Source organism: Hydra vulgaris, chromosome 13 (assembly GCF_038396675.1).
Source record: "Hydra vulgaris chromosome 13, alternate assembly HydraT2T_AEP".
In the NCBI taxonomy this organism is placed as follows: domain Eukaryota; kingdom Metazoa; phylum Cnidaria; class Hydrozoa; order Anthoathecata; family Hydridae; genus Hydra; species Hydra vulgaris.
In genome coordinates, this window is record NC_088932.1 from 5,378,960 (window position 1) to 5,397,610 (window position 18,651).

The window sequence follows — 18,651 nt, forward strand, 5'->3', positions numbered from 1 at the left end:
CAACGTGAAACTAATTAAAAAATAGAAGTATTATTTGCTCTGTTGCTCGGCAATATCGTCTGGACTTAAAGGGTTATTTTTTGATCTTTTTTGTTTTGCATATTAATTAAATTTTAAATTGCGTGACTTATGGACAATAACTAAGATTGTTTGATTAAACTTCTGAAAATTAATATTGAGGTTCAATGAAAAAAATTAACAGTTAAATGGAGGGTAAACTTGTTTTTGACCTATTTAACTTAATAAGAATTTTTTTTTTTATTTCATTATGGAGCTTTACTTTTTAATTTTTTTCCGTTTTTTGTTTTAAAAAAATAAAAATGATTATTTCCCGTAAAACAAATTTCGGATTTCCTTTTTTACATACACCCTGAGTAAAATTTTTGTCATTTTTTATTGTTTACCTATTACCAGGAGGCAATAACAACTAGCAACAACAAGAATACATTAAAATATATCAATAGATATCCCCAATTTTATTACACAAGACCTTTCAAGTTTTTTGAAGCATAAATGAGCTAGGATAAAGGTTTAAATATAAAAAAATTTTAAATATAAAAACATTTCAAATAGAAAAAGTTAGTTCCAAATTCCCATTTTAGACACACCCTGCCTAATTTGTATATCTTGTAAAAATTTTTAAATTTGTAATTTTAATCTTAGTTTAAAAGATTTCTTAATTTAAAAAGTTTATGATGATACTCAAAATTTAGTTGGAGAGAAGTATTAGAGAAAAAGATAATATTGCAGAATAGCGGCGTAAAATTATTTTGCTTCAAAAAAAATCTACAATACGGTTTTAATAAAAAGTTTGCATAAGAGTTATTCAGGTTCTATCTGTTTTTTTTTTATGTTTTAGGAGTTTCACTTCTTATATTCCATTGTTTAAATGTTTTACCACTGCTATTCTTTACAATTATAAACTAAACGTTGTTTATGATATTTATGTTTTATGTATTTATCAACTAATAATAATGTTTATATAACTTTTAAGTTGTTTGTTTTTGTTATTATTTATTAATTTTTTAAATGCTGAATTCTTATAACATAAAAAAAGGCAGATTTTTTTTATTATATATATTTTGCCGTTTGACAATAATTACAAAATAACAAAATAAATAAAAAAATTTACATGACGGGAGAAAAAAGAAGACTATAGTTGTCTGATCACTAAGCCCCGTAATATATTCCATATATAGCATAGCTTTTAAAAACCGTGAAAGATAATACAAAATCTTTTAAATACAAATTAAATTTTCTTAAAAATTATATTTTAAATAAATAAAGAAAGAAAAAAATAGAAAATTAAAAAAGTAAACAAAAAAAAACATATATACAACAAAAACAAAAAGATAAAAAGTGAATTCACACACTTACATATAATTAGCGACTTTCACACGGGGTTTTGGGTTTGGCGTATGAGATTTCGGTGCCATCTTTATAGGGAATAAATGAATCAAACCTTTAAAACAAAATATCACATAATCTCTATCTTTTTTTGATAAAAAATAATGGATGAGACTTCGAATAAAAAAAACGATTTTATAAAATGATTAACTGACTTATCTAAAAGGATGGCTTATCTAAAAGTGGCACTTTGCATAAGTTACGTATAAGAATAAATAAATTTAAACTGTGTTCTTCCCTAACTCAAAAACTAAAAAATAAAGCAGAAAGGCGTTTTGTATTCGTAACTTTTTTGAATCCTACAAGCATCCCACGGTCAATTGCTCCTTGGAGTAGTGGCGATTCGTTGTACCCTTCTATAGCTAACTAAAAGTATACTTTAAATAAACGTGAAGGCTGTTTAGGTCAACAACAAATAGGATATTCTATTATGACAAGCAGAAAAATTGCTTTAACGGATTTTAGTTTATCCAATACATTGTTTGCGAGAGGACTTATTTAAAAAGTATCACAGAAAATAAATTCGTCCTGCTGTAATGTTATTTTAAAATAACGTTCCATAAAAATCCTATAGTGAATGTTCAGTTGGTGTGAGTGAACTATGTTGCCATGTGTTTGCATTATTATAATTTCTAAAACACTTTCATAAAATTAAGGAAAAAATATTATCGCTTTCATGTACTGAACAACTTCAAAAACAGCATTGTTTAAATAAAGAAGGTTTAATTCTTATGACTCTGCTTCGCTAAATTCAACGCCAAATTCAGAAGGTCTTGCTTATAAAGAAACAAATAAAAATTTGTACAAGGAAACAATTGTTGTAAAAGACCCAGAAAATTCAATATTCAAAAGAAATTCTAAAAATAAAGAGCAGCATAAAGTCTAAAAAAAAGATACAAAAATTCCTTTTGAGTCACATTGTTACAAAGTTTTTTTAAAGTCAAGTATAAAATCTTCGTCGTTATTTGATCACCTCAGTCATCGCTTTATAAAAATAGCTGCTTGTTGCTTGGTAGATCATGATTATGTCAAAGAAAACCAAACTTACAATGTTAACCTTGTTTCTCCTGATCTTACAAAGTTAACCACAATAAAGTATAATATTAATCGTGTAATGGAATGAAAAATTTATTTAATAAAAATAATTTAGGTAATGACAACTAGTACTTCAAAAAACAAAAATTTATCTCTAAAAAATCTGCTGAAGAAAATACTGTTCCTAAAGCCTATATAAGTAATAACAATATATCTGCAAGCGATGAAATTTTTACTTAAGATTAGTACATGTACTATTTGTAAACTTCCGTGAATGTAACAACTATTTCAGAATATATGAATTGATTGATTGATTGATGAAAACAATAACATTTAGAGGAAAAATCAGAGAAATAAATATTCAGAACATGTACCATGATGATTTTATTAAATTATAAAAATTATTGAGCAAAACACAGGTTCATGGCTAAACATAAAAAAAAAAATTACTGGTAGTTGACCAGCATTGTTAATTGTATATGGTAAAAAGAAATTTGAAAGTTTTAAAAATTTCTGTCGTGGCCATCACTTTGAACAAAAAGCACTATGATTTTTTTGAAACCAGTCAAAGGCTATGTCATGTTGTTTCTTTACTTTTACATAAGATGACTTATGTCCTGATGTCTTGGTAGCTCTAAACTTGTTGCTTGTTGGAGGAAAAAATTCAAAAAACTATTGTCAAACTTATCTAAATCACTTGCCTATTTTATTCAAACTCAACTTCAAATGGTGTGTACACAAAACTACTACTTTCTCATGTCTTATCATCTGAATCAAAATCTGCAAAGTACTTCCTTATCCAGAAAAACAACATTTTGTGGGATGTATTGAAATGTTGAGCAGAAGTATCCTTTTAAACACAGCGATATCAGACTGGTCACATAAAGAGTACAAACAATTTGCAACTTTAGAAAATGAAAACTTTCGTTGAATTTTTAACTTTGAAAATATAAAAACCTCTACGCGCCCATATTTACAAACAGATACGTAAAATTCCTATAGTCAACTTTAGTACAACATTAAAAAATAGAAAAGTTAATATATTTTAGTCATTGACAAAAAAAGTAGTGCTCTATAAATAGTAAGGGGTGTCCACTATGCAAAAAAATTTTAAAACAACTTATATTGAATTTTTTTTCCAGTTTAGTGTTTGTGTACAATATAAAAAAAATTTTAGTAACTGTTCTAGAGCCCCCTTAAAGCCCTTAAATATTAAACAGGTGGCTAATATTGATAAAAAAATTTTACTGCTAAGATGACATTTTTTAATTAAAAATGAAAAAAAAAGAGTTCTACAAGATTGTTTTTATTTCAAGTTCTTTCTTTTTTATATAAAATTGATAATTTTGATTATTTGAGATCCAACAAGACATACTTTTGAAAAACTTTTTAAATATTTTTCATAGTAGGGGAGAGTAGGGAGAAGTAGGGCACGTAAATTTATTTTTTAGGATAATTGCAATATCTTATTTATCTGATGTGTAAACGGAACCAAACGAGTTTTTACGAATAAACCTTCTTTTTAGGCACCGATTCAATCCCCTAAGGTTTCTAGCCAATTTTAACTAAGTATATAAATTTTTGCTTTTAGAAAACCGTGCCATTGGGGAAAAGTGGGACAAGTGCGAGTAGAAGTGGGACAATGATGAGTAGAAGTGGGACAAATAAATTTAAAACAAGGTTTTAACACAAGTTATTAAAAAGAAACTGATAATATCATAAAATCATCTAATCGACATGAAAATGTTCAAGAACTTTCACCAATCAAAATAATCTAATGGCGACGGGAAGAAGTGAGGCATAAATATTTCTTTTTTCTGTCCCACTTCACCCCAATTTAAACTCTTTTTTAAGATACATTTCATAATTAGGGTTTCTAGCCCACGCAGGGAAACAATGCAATTTCTTCCAAATAGAGGGGAAGAAATTTAATTGTTTACATTAAATAACAGTATTTAGGCACCACTCCTAATTAGAAATTTTACGTTGTCCCACTTCTTCCGCGTCCCACTTCTCCCCATTCTCCCCTACACAAACACTACAATGAGAAAAAAACTAAATTTGGGCAAGTTTTTTGCATAGTGAATATCTAATTTTGCATAATGGATATAAATTTATTTTATTTGTTTTGCTTTTAATTTTTTTTTTTTCAAAATTTTCAAAACTTTGTTTAAAAAAAGAGATTAAAAATCGTTTCAAGAGAGAGTAAAATTGTTTCAAATTCATCTATAATATTAAAATGTTTAATGAATATCTAATTTAAATATTTAATGAATGCAATTTGTTTATAAAAATATTTTTTATGTTTGTTAAATATACGACTTTTTTTTTTTTAAATGCATTAATTCATCTGCTATCTAGTTTGCCTGTTTTAGTATGTTGTCACGCTTTTAAGTATGTTGTGGAAATTCCACCTCCCTTCCCTATAAAAAAAACTATAGTGTACAATAATAATAAAAACTATAAGTATACTATATTATAATAGAGAACGTAATAAAATTATGTGAGTAACAAAAAGTGAGTCCGCACCAAACTACTATTTTTGCCACCCCTCCCCGTCCTTCTTTAGTACAAAGCAGTGCTTTTTTTTTAAAGACCCATTCTGCCTTTGCATATGTAAATACAAAATCATAATCGTCAAGTAAAATTTCAAAAAATTAAAAAATCAAGCTTTTTTTGTTAGAAGCTTGCTTTTATTTCTCTTAGGTGTTTAATACACGGGAGAGGACGTTTATTAATTTTCAAGCGTTATTAATTATCAAGCGTGCGGTAGTATTATCTCAAAACTGAAAAAAAAAAAATTATATATATATATATATATATATATATATATATATATATATATATATATATATATATATATATATATATATATATATATATATTAAACAATATGATATGATTTCGTTAAAAAATATCAAATAATCGACTAACTAAATCTATATTTATTAAAAACGTCTTAAAAATAACCAAAACAAAGTTGCCATTTTGTTCATTTATCCCCTATACAAAAGTCATACACTGAAACCGCATTCTGTGAAAGTCCGCAATTAGGGGTATTTTTTACATAAAGTTTCAAGAATATATAGTATAAACTTTTTTACATCCTCTGTAATAAACAAATGATAAAATTAAATTGTGTAAAAGGTTACAATAGATTTTTTTTTTTATATATGTGTATATATAAAATTAATAAATATATTCATAGTTATATAAATCAAATTGTAAGAGTACTCTTATTTAACGCTTTAGAAAAAATTTAATTCATTGTTGTTTAGTAAAGAATTTGCCTAAGTTTTGTCTTAAATTGGTTAAGCGAAGAGAGTGTTTTAAAATCATCATTTAAAAGTGTATAGTTTAGGTTCTTGATTTGTGATTGAATATTTAGTGGCTGAATAATAGGTTTTGGATTGACTAAAGTTATTTTTTGAGAATATTGTGATGCATATATGATTTATTTTTTAAACATTAAGTAAAATAAAGACGGTGGCGTTTTTTTATCAAGTTTAAATATAAATATAAGATTTTGATAAAGATTTATTTTGAAAACATATAATGTATTGAGTTTACTAAAAAATAGTTTTGTATGGGAGAGTCGACCTTTATTTGTAATAATCCTAATAGCATGTTTTTGTTTGCAGAGAAATCTATTTATTTTTGTAACGTTGGTGCTGCACCAAGCAATATTTGCATAGTTTAGGTAACAATATATAAACGAAAAGTATACGTATTTCAAACAAGATTGGTTTAAAAAGAGTTTAACTTTCTACCAATATTTTTTTGAAATTTTATTCTCAATTACAATTACATATTCTCTCCAATTAATATTTGTATCTAGAAAACGCCCAAGAATATTAACGATATTTCCCTTTTTATTACATTATTATCAATAAAAAGATTGGATAGTTTCCATGGAATATTTTTATTTTTAGAAGCATGATGGAATAATGTGTATTTAGTTTTATTAATGTTTAGGAATAGTTTATTGGATTTAAACCATTGGCTTAGTTTATCAAGTTCTTTGTTTACTGTTAAAAATAAAATAAAAGTATCTTCATTGGAATAAAACAAGTTAGTATCATCGGCAAATAAAATTGAGTTTAAGATATAAGAAAAATTATTTAAATCGTTATTATAAACAAGAAAAACGAGGGGTCCTAGTATTCCCTTGGGAACACCGCATGTGATAGTCATGTTATCGGCTTTTCCACCTTCGTATGAAATAAATTGCTTCCTGTTAAATACGTTATACATATATATATATATATATATATATATATATATATATATATATATATATATATATATATATATATATATATATATATATATATATATATATATTAACAATTTATAAAGAACATTATATATTTAGCTCAATTATTTACGTTTAAAACATTTATAAAATTATAATTTTTATAATAGTTTAAATAAGTATATTTTAAACAAATATAGTTTTTTTATTTAGGATGTATTAAACATGTAAATTAATGAATATGAAATACCAAAGGAGGTTATAGATAAAATTTGTTGTACTTGTTATCAGAGAATTAGATCTGGAATTCAACATCCCTGTAGTAAGAGAGACATTGTGCAGAACCAAAAAATACTGGTAATGTCATCAGGTAAGAGCCTAATTATAGCTTTTTGTAAACCTAAATTTTTATGTAATCCTAAAACATATTTCCAAATTTTAAGGTTTAAAAACACTTGAGCAAGTACTTAACAAATCTCTGAAAGAAGTTCAACAATTTAAAAATATTGAGTTTGACAACACTGTTACATTGTCGACTGGAGGAACCCTTTAAGTCTGCAGATTGGGAAAATCTCTACCCAGACTTTCAATAATATGAAAAGAAAGCATAATATGTCAGACTGTATTATTGGTTCAATAGCAATGGAATTAAAAAAAGATTTGGGTAGATTAGGTGTAGAATCTAATTCTTCCAAAAAAATTTGGATATTGTCACATGCTCTAGATAATTATTACTCAATGGAAAAAGTGGAATTTTTATCCAAAAAAAAAAGATCTAGTGTATGTCAAAGTTAATCATGTTTGCACATGTTAATCATGTTTGCACTGCTAGGGGACTAGAAATCGATAATATTAATATTCGTGTAGGATTAGATAATGGCCAAGGATCTTTAAAAGTTATTATGAATGTTTTCAACAGAGAAGTAAATTATAACTCCAAAGAAACCAAGAATACAAGAGTGAACAAAGTTGTAATATTGGCTTTTGCCAAAAATGTTTGCCAAATTCACACAAATCTTCAAATTCTTATAGAAAAAATAAAGCTAAACGATTTAAAGTTTTAACTTACTGCAGATCTTAAATTACCCAACATAGTTTTGGGTTTGTCAGGACATGGGGGAAAATGTTCATGTTTATTTTGTGATGGTGATAAAATCAATCTTGGAGAACTGAGAACCTTTAATATGCTAAAATACATGTTAAAAAAAATTTGTTGTAAGTAGATTTAAAAAAAGGTCTATGCAACTCTACAACAATGTTATACATCTATGTCTCCTGGTTGAGCCTGGAGAGTTATATGGGCTTGATGTAGTCCCTCCTTCAAAACTTTATTTACTGATGAAGATTATGACAGAGATTTCAAATGCCTTGTGTAAGGAGCCTGTTGTTGTTTTCTTGTTAAAGAAACATGGAATTATTTGGTATGGGTATGATGGAGGTGGACTTAATGGTAGAAATGTTAACAAAATACGGAGGTTTTTGCCTGATTTTGAAAAATTTATCTTAGATAATTTTTCTTTTTACCATCCAGTTGTTAAACTGTTAAAGTCTTTTTCTACAGATAAATTTTAAATTTACTTAATTTTACAAAGTATTTATATATTAAAAGTAATTTATAATTAAAAAAGAAGTATTTATTGAATCAAAAGCAATTTCTCACAAATGACATTAAAATTTATTTTTTGTAGTAAACATATGTTTCGGAATGAGACTCCATCAGGATAATGCTGATGCCATTGCAACATATATTAGGAAATGAAGGTAATAGTTACACAAATGTATAAACAACTCATACATTTAAAAATGTGAAGACTACATTCAACCAGATTCTTTCTATGGGATGGAAAGGTCATATATTTGAACAACATCTTGTCATGTTTTTAAATAGAACTAAGCTGCCATTTGGAGTATTTTCTGAGCAAGGTTGCGAATCTGTTCATGATAATATGTTGAAAACACTAAGTAGATTCTCAACTTCAGAGTTCAGAGAGAACCATGGAGAGCTTCTTAGAAAGGCAGTAGTTGAATATTCAAGTCATAGAATTTAGATTATTTCTTTGCTATTGATTACATAAATTATACATATCTTGTATATTATATCATATAGTTTTAAAGATTATATTATATCAGTAAATATTATGGATCATATTATACAAATTCAGAATATATATATATACACATACATATACACACATACATATATCATGAAAAGTTTATGCATTATACATATCCACACTTTATATGTATTTATATGTAAATTTATATTTATATACATATACATATAAATACATATATAGAATATGTATGTTTATGTGTACAGATGTATTGTTTAAGTTATCTCTATGTATGTCATACTTAAGTGTACACTTAAGTGTGATGAGATAAGGCAGGATAAATATACTAAAGGACCATTTAGAATGTTACAATAATATCACCTATTGTCCTACAAATCAATTTTTGATTGATAGGTTACGTTTTAGAAGATCATCAAATACTAGCGACGTAGTAGAAGAAGTTGATGCTTCAAATGATGCTACTCTTGAATGTGTAAAGATGTCTAAGCTATTTCAGTATGTTTTAGTTTTATTGGTGAGAATTTTATTATTATCTTTATTGTTTTTTTATATTTTATTGCATTACATAATAAAAACGATTGTTATGAAGAAAGTTTTTTTGGATAAAACGTTTTGTCTTTAATTTGTGTTTAAAAAAAAATATTAACAGCAAGGAGTGGCTCACATCTGTATTAAAAGTAGAGCTATTGATAATCTAATTAAAGCAGCTGAACAGCTTGGCCTTAAATATTCAGAACGTGTAGCCTCAGGCAAGTAAATTTAACTCTTTTTATAATATAAATAAACATTTCAAAATTCCAAATAATGAAAATATTTTATTATTGTCTGTTTCCAGGTATACCTAAGCATAAGATGGAGGCTGAAAATATTTTTAGAAAACAGAGGTTTCTGCTGGCTACTCATGGGTCTCCTTTGACCATTGTAGTTTTGGACTTCGGACAAGAAACCTGATAGAATTGAGCTGAAACAGGTGTCCTTTGGTACAATTATGGAGTTAGTTAAATCTATTGAGCTTTCAAAGAACCAAACCAAAACGTTCTGTTCCAAATATAGAGCTAATAAGGGAACTCAAGCCTGTATTGAAAAAAATTTTTTCAAAAAACTTGAAGCTCTTCATACCCAAATAGATGAATTTTACACAACAAAAGAAGAAGAGTTTATGGATGGAGACGAAGTTGTTACTAGAACATTGGTTCATCTAAAAGATACAGCTACATTTATACATCACATTGTTACAGAAAGTGGAAAAAATCCACATGACTCCATTTTAAGGATTTCTTTAGGTTACTTTATATTTTTTTAACTCCCAAGAAAAAACCTCACCTGATTCAGAACTTGATGATGCTGAAGTAAAGAGATCTTTTCTTGTAAAGATTGTTAAGAGGGTTTCTGAAGCTAATAGTAATCTTTGGAAACTTATTGAACTTCTAAAATTACAAGATATGAAGTATTATGTTGCATTTGATTTAAAATGTTTTAAGATTCAGTGTTTGGAATACAGTTGTTTATATTGTGAGGGACCTTGCACTCTGGAGCCTGGTATGAAGAGAGCTCTCAGGTCCTTGAATGAGCACTACAACAACTTTACCCTAAATGGAAAGAATAAGTTTAAGATATCCCCCTTCAAAAATGTAATAAATTCAAGACACAAAGTCTAGTACAATGAGGAAAATTCTGAAACTCTTCTTGAGAAGTTGGTTCCTGCTCCTGAGCTCCATGTTCTAATGAGGATAGCAAGTAAACTTGCTGTGCTACTCCTTAGCTTATAGCCTTTGTTTGAAAAGTGGTTGAACTCAAATTGCACCATGTTTAGAGGATACCATAGTGTAGGATTTGATGGAAACAATGCAAACAAGTTCCTGAACTCGATAGATATACTTAAGAGAGATATTAAAAATAATAGAAAATATGAATTATTAGCAGTTATAAACTATCTTTGAAAGTTTAAATGCCTTCAAGCAGAAGTCTTTGGTGTGGAAGCAGGGAATAACCATGAAATTGTTGTTCGGAAATTTAAAGAATCCTATGCAGATTTGATTGAATGTATTCATGACACGTTTGAGGATATATATATATATATATATATATATATATATATATATATATATATATATATATATATATATATATATATATATATATATATATATATATATATTATATATGTATATATATATATATATATATATGTATATGAAGTATATACTAAGACTTTGTGACCAATTAACATAAAGCCTATTTGTTTTGTGCTTTTTTTTCATGTTGGATAAGTTATAGCTGTTATTTGCAAACTTTATTTTTTTTTAATTTTTAAAAATTTCCAAAACCCAAAAAGTTTTGAATGTCATAAATGGTGTTTACTAATGTATAACCAATCATAACAATAAAAGAAAAATCAGACCTGGGGAAAAAATCAACCGGATGGTCACTCTGGTCCACTATGAAAACCTCTGAAAACATTTGTTGAGTTTAAACAAAGTTGCTTCAAAAAGTATGAGAAAGAATTCATCAAAATCTCAAACAGTAGAATATGTCGAAAGACGCCAACTTCTCGGTCTACTCATCATGCACAATAAAAAACATAAAAGTTTGAAACGTTAAACTATGCCATGAATATTTTTTAAAAGCTCTTTATTTCTGCGGTTTTTGTCGCAAACAAATGTCTTTAAATATTACTTTTTCAATTACGTGAATATTGCAGGCAAATAATAAACGCAAGATTTGATGATACAATTTAAAGTGTTATAAAGCCCCTGTCTTTTAGTCCCTTCTTTTTAATCTTTAGTTTTGTAAAAAATGATTGCTGTAATTCATTGTTCTTGTGATGCTTATTTATGATTTATTTTTATGATTGCTAAACCAAAAGCCTCATATGTGTATTTATATGTGTAAACATTTGTATTTGATTGTATGCATACAAGACTTGGTGCATAATTTGTGCATTAATTTTTATTTACTTGTAACTTATTACATATTTAAATCACTTTTATTAAAGAAAACTTGCAAAACAATAATTATAATGAAAATTATATGTGTTGGATATTCTAAAACTGGAACTAAGTCAATGGCGAAAGCACTAACTGAATTAGGTTTTGTCGTTCACGACTTTGAAGAACATTATAATATCAACTTAGAAAACTACATAACACTTTTAAAAGACGAAGAACATGAAGATTTGTTGAAAGAAATGTATGAAAGAGTAGATGCTGTTATTGCATTCCCTATCTATATTATTTGGCAAAAAATATTCAAAGCTTTTCCTGATTCAAAAGTTATACTTACAACAAGAGAAAATCACGAACTCTGGTTTAAATCATTTGAAAAGACAAGAAGTTTAATGGAAAAATTAAGAAGTAAAAAATACCTTCGGTCGTTACTGAGTTCCACTTGGTCGAATGTATATTATATGGAAAAACTAGCTTTTAACAAAATTTTCCCGCAAAACATGTCAATCACTCTTAATAAAGAGAACTGGATTAATAGCATTCGAGTTCATGAAGCGACAGTCAAACAACTTGTTCCAAAAGACCAATTGTTGGTATACAAAGTTGGCGAAGGCTGGGAAAGATTGTGTAAATTTTTGAACAAAAGTGTTCCCATGACCCAATTTCCAAAAGAAAATATTACAGAAGGAAATAATGTGCCAATTGTTGCAAAATCCAAAACATTTAAGGTGTTTAAAAAGGCGGATAACGAGTTTTGGCGATCATGTTTGTGGTTTCATGAAGTGATGACGTTGTGCTGCGGAATTGGGCTTTTAATTGTAATCTTTGTAATGAACATTAAAAACTGATAAAATACAAATTCTATTGTTTATTTATTATTTTAGTCTCGATTTAATTGTTTCTTGGATTTGTTGCATTTAATTCATGCATGAAATAAAAATTTTAATTTAGAAATGTATTAACCCAATATAATTTGCCGTTTAAAAACAATGTTACTTAAAAATTTTTATTGAAATGATAACTAGATTACATTTTTAAGTTTAAATAGTGAATTACTAAAAATCATATACACAATTTTTGTAAAACCGTTAATTGAATTCACTGTACCTGTGTATAAAAATGAAATTAATTTCTTTGAAAAGATACAGCATCGTGCTACAAAAATATTATGGCCACTAAAAAATGTTGTGAGAAAAGATTAGATAAAATGGGTCTCTCTACTTTAGTTGTAAAAAGAATTCGGGGAGATTTGATTTAAATGTACAAGTTATTCAATGGATTTGAAAAAGTTAATTTAACTAATGAAATTTTGCCAAGAAGGTATCAATCAAGAAGGGGTCATTAAATGAAATATAATCGCGAAATCAAAAAACAGCGAAAACTAGTTTTTTGCCTCAGAATTATTTTAGCAAACAAGGCATCTTTGAACTGGAATCGGCTACCTACTGATGTTGTTAATGCTATTTCCGTGAACTTTTTTAAAGCTAAACTTGACATATGGATTTTAAACAATGTAATTCTGCTGAATAATTATATAGCTGTTTAAGTGTACTTTGTACACTCACCGTATTATCGGTCACAACTCAAATATATTACTATTAATATTACTAACCTAAATACATACGTTCATTGAATTGTTTAAAATAAACTCGTGCTTTTTATAACTCATCTTGATTGTATTTACTATTTTGTAACCCATCACATATATAAAAATAGTGCAATATAAATAGATGTTTGTTTCTGTAAAAGCAATTTCTTTAATTATAAATTCTTTTATAGACAAGAAAAGAATCTTGAAAAATATTAAACTCCACACTTCTGAGATATAACCATATCACTAATGCTACACGATGAAATTTTATACATGCTTTTTTATAGATAACTATTAAGACTTTCAACCCTAGCACTCCTTCAGCTGAAATATCAAAGTTGATAATTTGCTGGTCCAAAAAAGACATAAAAGTAGAAAATTGAGAGTCATTAAAGCAATAAAATCATACATTTTATGTTCATATAACAAAGGAATAAATGATACAGAAAATCAACAATAAAATCATGACTATTTCCAGTATTAAAATAAACATTGCTGCATTCTGTATTAATATCAGAACTAATGAAGAGTTTAAAATTTTCTTTTTTATAATGATTATACATATTATTTGCATCTCGTTAATATTATGATCATTCTTTTTGACAAGAAAATCTACAAGATGTAAGTTTTTTGTTTAAACATATAATTTTGAAAGATTTATTTTCTTTTATCATTTTTTCCAAGTTTGTCATTGAATCTTTAATTCTTTCTATTTTTTTAAATTTCACGAGCTGGCAATCGTTCAAGGTGACAAGAATCTGATTAGAATAAATTCTAATAACATTGTTTTACTGTAACATTGTTTTACAATAACATTGTTTTACTAATAACATTGTTTTACTGCACTTTTATATGTTTTATTGCACTTTTATATAGTTTTCTTCTTCTGAATTTGTATTAAGTTTCTTTCAAGGACTACTATATGACAGGACGCACAAATTCGATTATTCCTATCAAACGCTAGCAAATGCCATTATTCCTATCAAATTGGAAGCATGTTTAACGTTACAGTAATATTTTTTGAAAATCTCTTTCATTATGCCAAACAAATGTGGAATTGTGAACCGTAAGTGAAATTATAATGAACTTAATAAGAGTCGTGTTTTTAAATTACCTAAAGGTAAGTTGAGAAACAGAAATGGATCAACGTGCTACCTCCACGTAAAGAATTTGTTATAGAGCCATCAAAATTTATTATATGTGAAAAACATTGGCCTAAAAATACAGAAATGATTAAGCTTCCTGATGGCTATATTCGACCTCAATATGCACCAAGTATTTTTAATGTTCCTTTTTCTTGTCTACCAACACCAAAGTGGTTTGCCAATCTTAATTATTTTATGAGTAATACTAACCCGCAGAAAAAAAAATTTGCGGAAGGTTTTGTCGTTTTTTGTCGTTAAATTTAATGTAAATCCGCAATTAAAGCTATGAAACAAAATTTTAAATAGCGTATAAATCGTAGCCATCTAAAATCAGCTAAATTAAACAATAATGCAATGAAGACCTATTGCAACTAAAATTTTTATTGATAAAATTTTTTTTACCTTTAATTTTTTATAAACTTACCAGAACGACTCGTTACTAGAAAGAAAACCATTTTTTCACAGTTTTTTTAATTGTATCTGCTAACCTTATTTTATTGATTAAAAACGTTTTGAGTGATTCTTACTTTTTTTATGTTTTTCAAAATTTACCTTTAAACGCTGGATTACGCAAAAAAAATCCTGGTGATATTTAAACGCTGGATTACGCAAAAAAAATCATGGTGATATTTAAACGCTGGATTACGCAAAAAAAATCCTGGTGATATTTAAACGCTGGATTACGCAAAAAAAATCCTGGTGATATTTAAACGCTGGATTACGCAAAAAAAATCCTGGTGATATTTAAACGCTGGATTACGCAAAAAAAATCCTGGTGATATTTAAACGCTGGATTACGCAAAAAAAATCCTGGTGATATTTAAACGCTGGATTACGCAAAAAAAATCCTGGTGATATTTAAACGCTGGATTACGCAAAAAAAATCCTGGTGATATTTAAACGCTGGATTACGCAAAAAAAATCTGTGTATAAAAATCTTTTTTTAATAAATATAAAACAGGTTATAAGATACTGTGTATTTGAGTTTTTTTAATAAATATAAATACTGTGTATTTGAGTTTTTTTAATAAATATAAAACAGGTTATAAGATACTGTGTATTTGAGTTTTTTATATATATAAAACAGGTTATAAGATACTGTGTATTTGAGTTTTTTTAATAAATATAAAACAGGTTATAAGATACTGTGTATTTGAGTTTTTTATATATATAAAACAGGTTATAAGATACTGTGTATTTGAGTTTTTTTAATAAATATAAAACAGGTTATAAGATACTGTGTATTTGAGTTTTTTATATATATAAAACAGGTTATAAGATACTGTGTATTTGAGTTTTTTTAATAAATATAAAACAAGTTATAAGATACTGTGTATTTGAGTTTTTTATATATATAAAACAGGTTATAAGATACTGTGTATTTGAGTTTTTTTAATAAATATAAAACAGGTTATAAGATACTGTGTATTTGAGTTTTTTATATATATAAAACAGGTTATAAGATACTGTGTATTTGAGTTTTTTTAATAAATATAAAACAGGTTATAAGATACTGTGTATTTGAGTTTTTTTAATAAATATAAAACAGGTTATAAGATACTGTGTATTTGAGTTTTTTTAATAAATATAAAACAGGTTATAAGATACTGTGTATTTGAGTTTTTTTAATAAATATAAAACAGGTTATAAGATACTGTGTATTTGAGTTTTTTTAATAAATATAAAACAGGTTATAAGATACTGTGTATTTGAGTTTTTTTAATAAATATAAAACAGGTTAAAAGATACTGTGTATTTGAGTTTTTTTAATAAATATAAAACAGGTTATAAGATACTGTGTATTTGAGTTTTTTATATATATAAAACAGGTTATAAGATACTGTGTATTTGAGTTTTTTTAATAAATATAAAACAGGTTATAAGATACTGTGTATTTGAGTTTTTTTAATAAATATAAATACTGTGTATTTGAGTTTTTTTAATAAATATAAAACAGGTTATAAGATACTGTGTATTTGAGTTTTTTTAATAAATATAAATACTGTGTATTTGAGTTTTTTTAATAAATATAAAACAGGTTATAAGATACTGTGTATTTGAGTTTTTTTAATAAATATAAAACAGGTTATAAGATACTGTGTATTTGAGTTTTTTTAATAAATATAAAACAGGTTATAAGATACTGTGTATTTGAGTTTTTTTAATAAATATAAAACAGGTTATAAGATACTGTGTATTTGACTTTTTTATATATATAAAACAGGTTATAAGATACTGTGTATTTGAGTTTTTTATATATATAAAACAGGTTATAAGATACTGTGTATTTGAGTTTTTTATATATATAAAACAGGTTATAAGATACTGTGTATGAAGATAGTCTAAAACTAGTTATTAACAGTTTGAGCAATGATAATATTCATTTTGTTTTATGCCATTGTCGCAATCCGAGGAAACCATTTTCTGCATAGCAAACAAAAAATTGTTCTTGCGCATGACTTTTATCTAATTTACAATTTGATTTTTCACAAACTGACCAATCATTCAAATATTGATTAATGGAATTGAAAATAAGTTTAAATAAGTTATCTTTTTGATGGGCTTTAGGTTGATTTAAACTGTTTATTTGTTTAAAACGGTGTAACTCATCGTCCTTTACTACTATATTTTTTTTTAGAAAACAAATGGCATATTCTTGTTGAAAGACAAATGCTATTCATTTGCGAACTATGTTAACCGGAACAAGATTTTCTTTTTGTTGAATGATTGTATTTGCGTTTAAAATAAAATGAACACCGCAATCGTTACCATTACCTTGTTCTAAACAAACTGAACTACATTGGCACCACCGTGCATTATCATCAAACTTTATTCCAGCCAAACATTTAAAAAATAAAAGCCAATTTTTTTAGGTACATGAATTGTTCGTGTCTTCTGTGATTTCATAGAATCAAAAATCATAACTATTCCCTCTTTTATCATTATAACCCCCAGCAACCAATGGAATCCTTTTACGTTATCAGTACTGATTGCAACTAAAAACAAATTACGGTTATAAGCCTCACTACTGTTGAAATTGTTAACAAGTGTTACAGCAAGCTAAAGCTCTTTTGTTTTATCATTTGTTAACTATGACCAAAGGTTTGTAATGAAATAATAAATTTGCTCTTCTTTTCAAAATTCTTTCAATTACATAATCAATAATAATATTAATTATCTTAATCAATATTATTATTGATTATGTAATTGAATCTTATAATCTTTATTGGGTTTTTTGGGTCTAACTTTTCATACTTTTTCAATTTACGTTTTTTGCTTTTAGGCGTTTATGTAACTATTTCAGAGCTTTTATCAACGTCTCTTTGCCTTGGTCGTTTTCTTCCACTTTTACCCTCATTTTTATGTTTTAATTGACAATTACTGAGTATGAGTGCAGCGTAGTATAATTATTATTAGTTCTTATATAATACAGAAATTGATTTCTTGAAATAAAGAAACGGTTGGGAAATCTATATTAAGCATTTGGAAAAAAGAGTTCTCTCTGACAAAAGAAATCCTGGTGATATAAAAAATATAAAAAAAAGTAGTTTGAAATATATTTGAGCTTTTTTTATAAATATAAAACAGGTTATAAGATACTGTTTATGAAGATAGTTTAAAACTAGTTATTAACAGTTTGAGCAATGATAATATTTATTTTGTTTTATACCATTGTCGCAATCCGAATGAAACCATTTTCTGCATCGCACACAAAAAAATTGTTCTTGCGCATGACTTTTATCTAATTTATAATTTGATTTTTCACAAACTGACCAATTATTCAAATATTGATTAATGGATTCATAGAATCAATAATCACAACTATTCCCTCCTTTATCATTATAACCCCCAGCGATCAATGGAATCCTTTAACGTTATCAGTATTGATTTCAACTGAAAACAAATCACGGTTAAAAGCCTCATTATTGTTGAAATTGTTAACAAGTGTTATAGAATTTTGTAGCTGAAGTCCCAGTAGGCACAGCGACGTGACAAAAACGTGAATTTCACGTTATTTTGGCACGTGACAATTAGGTGACTTTTTGGTCCCCATGAAATGACCAATTCACGTGATTTATGGACGTGTTTTTCACGTTACTTTTGGCACGTGATATTTAGGTGACTTTTTGGTCCCCATGAAATGACCAATTCACGTGATTTATGGACGTGTTTTTCACGTTACTTTTGGGACGTGATA

General features: G+C 26.8%; 1 protein-coding gene across 1 annotated transcript; it reads left to right on the forward strand.

The window, feature by feature from the left end:
• The first annotated feature begins 11,770 nt into the window (after nucleotides 1–11,770).
• On the forward strand, nucleotides 11,771–12,565 carry LOC136089573 (uncharacterized). The gene has a single exon (XM_065815624.1). The coding sequence runs from the start codon at nucleotides 11,792–11,794 to the stop codon at nucleotides 12,563–12,565; it is 774 nt and encodes a 257-aa protein (XP_065671696.1). The 5' UTR covers nucleotides 11,771–11,791.
• Nucleotides 12,566–18,651: the final 6,086 nt, after the last annotated feature.

Bases quoted from the DNA above. Each gene is read 5' to 3' on its own strand.
- LOC136089573 (XM_065815624.1), top strand. From the start codon at position 11,792: ATGAAAATTATATGTGTTGGATATTCTAAAACTGGAACTAAGTCAATG.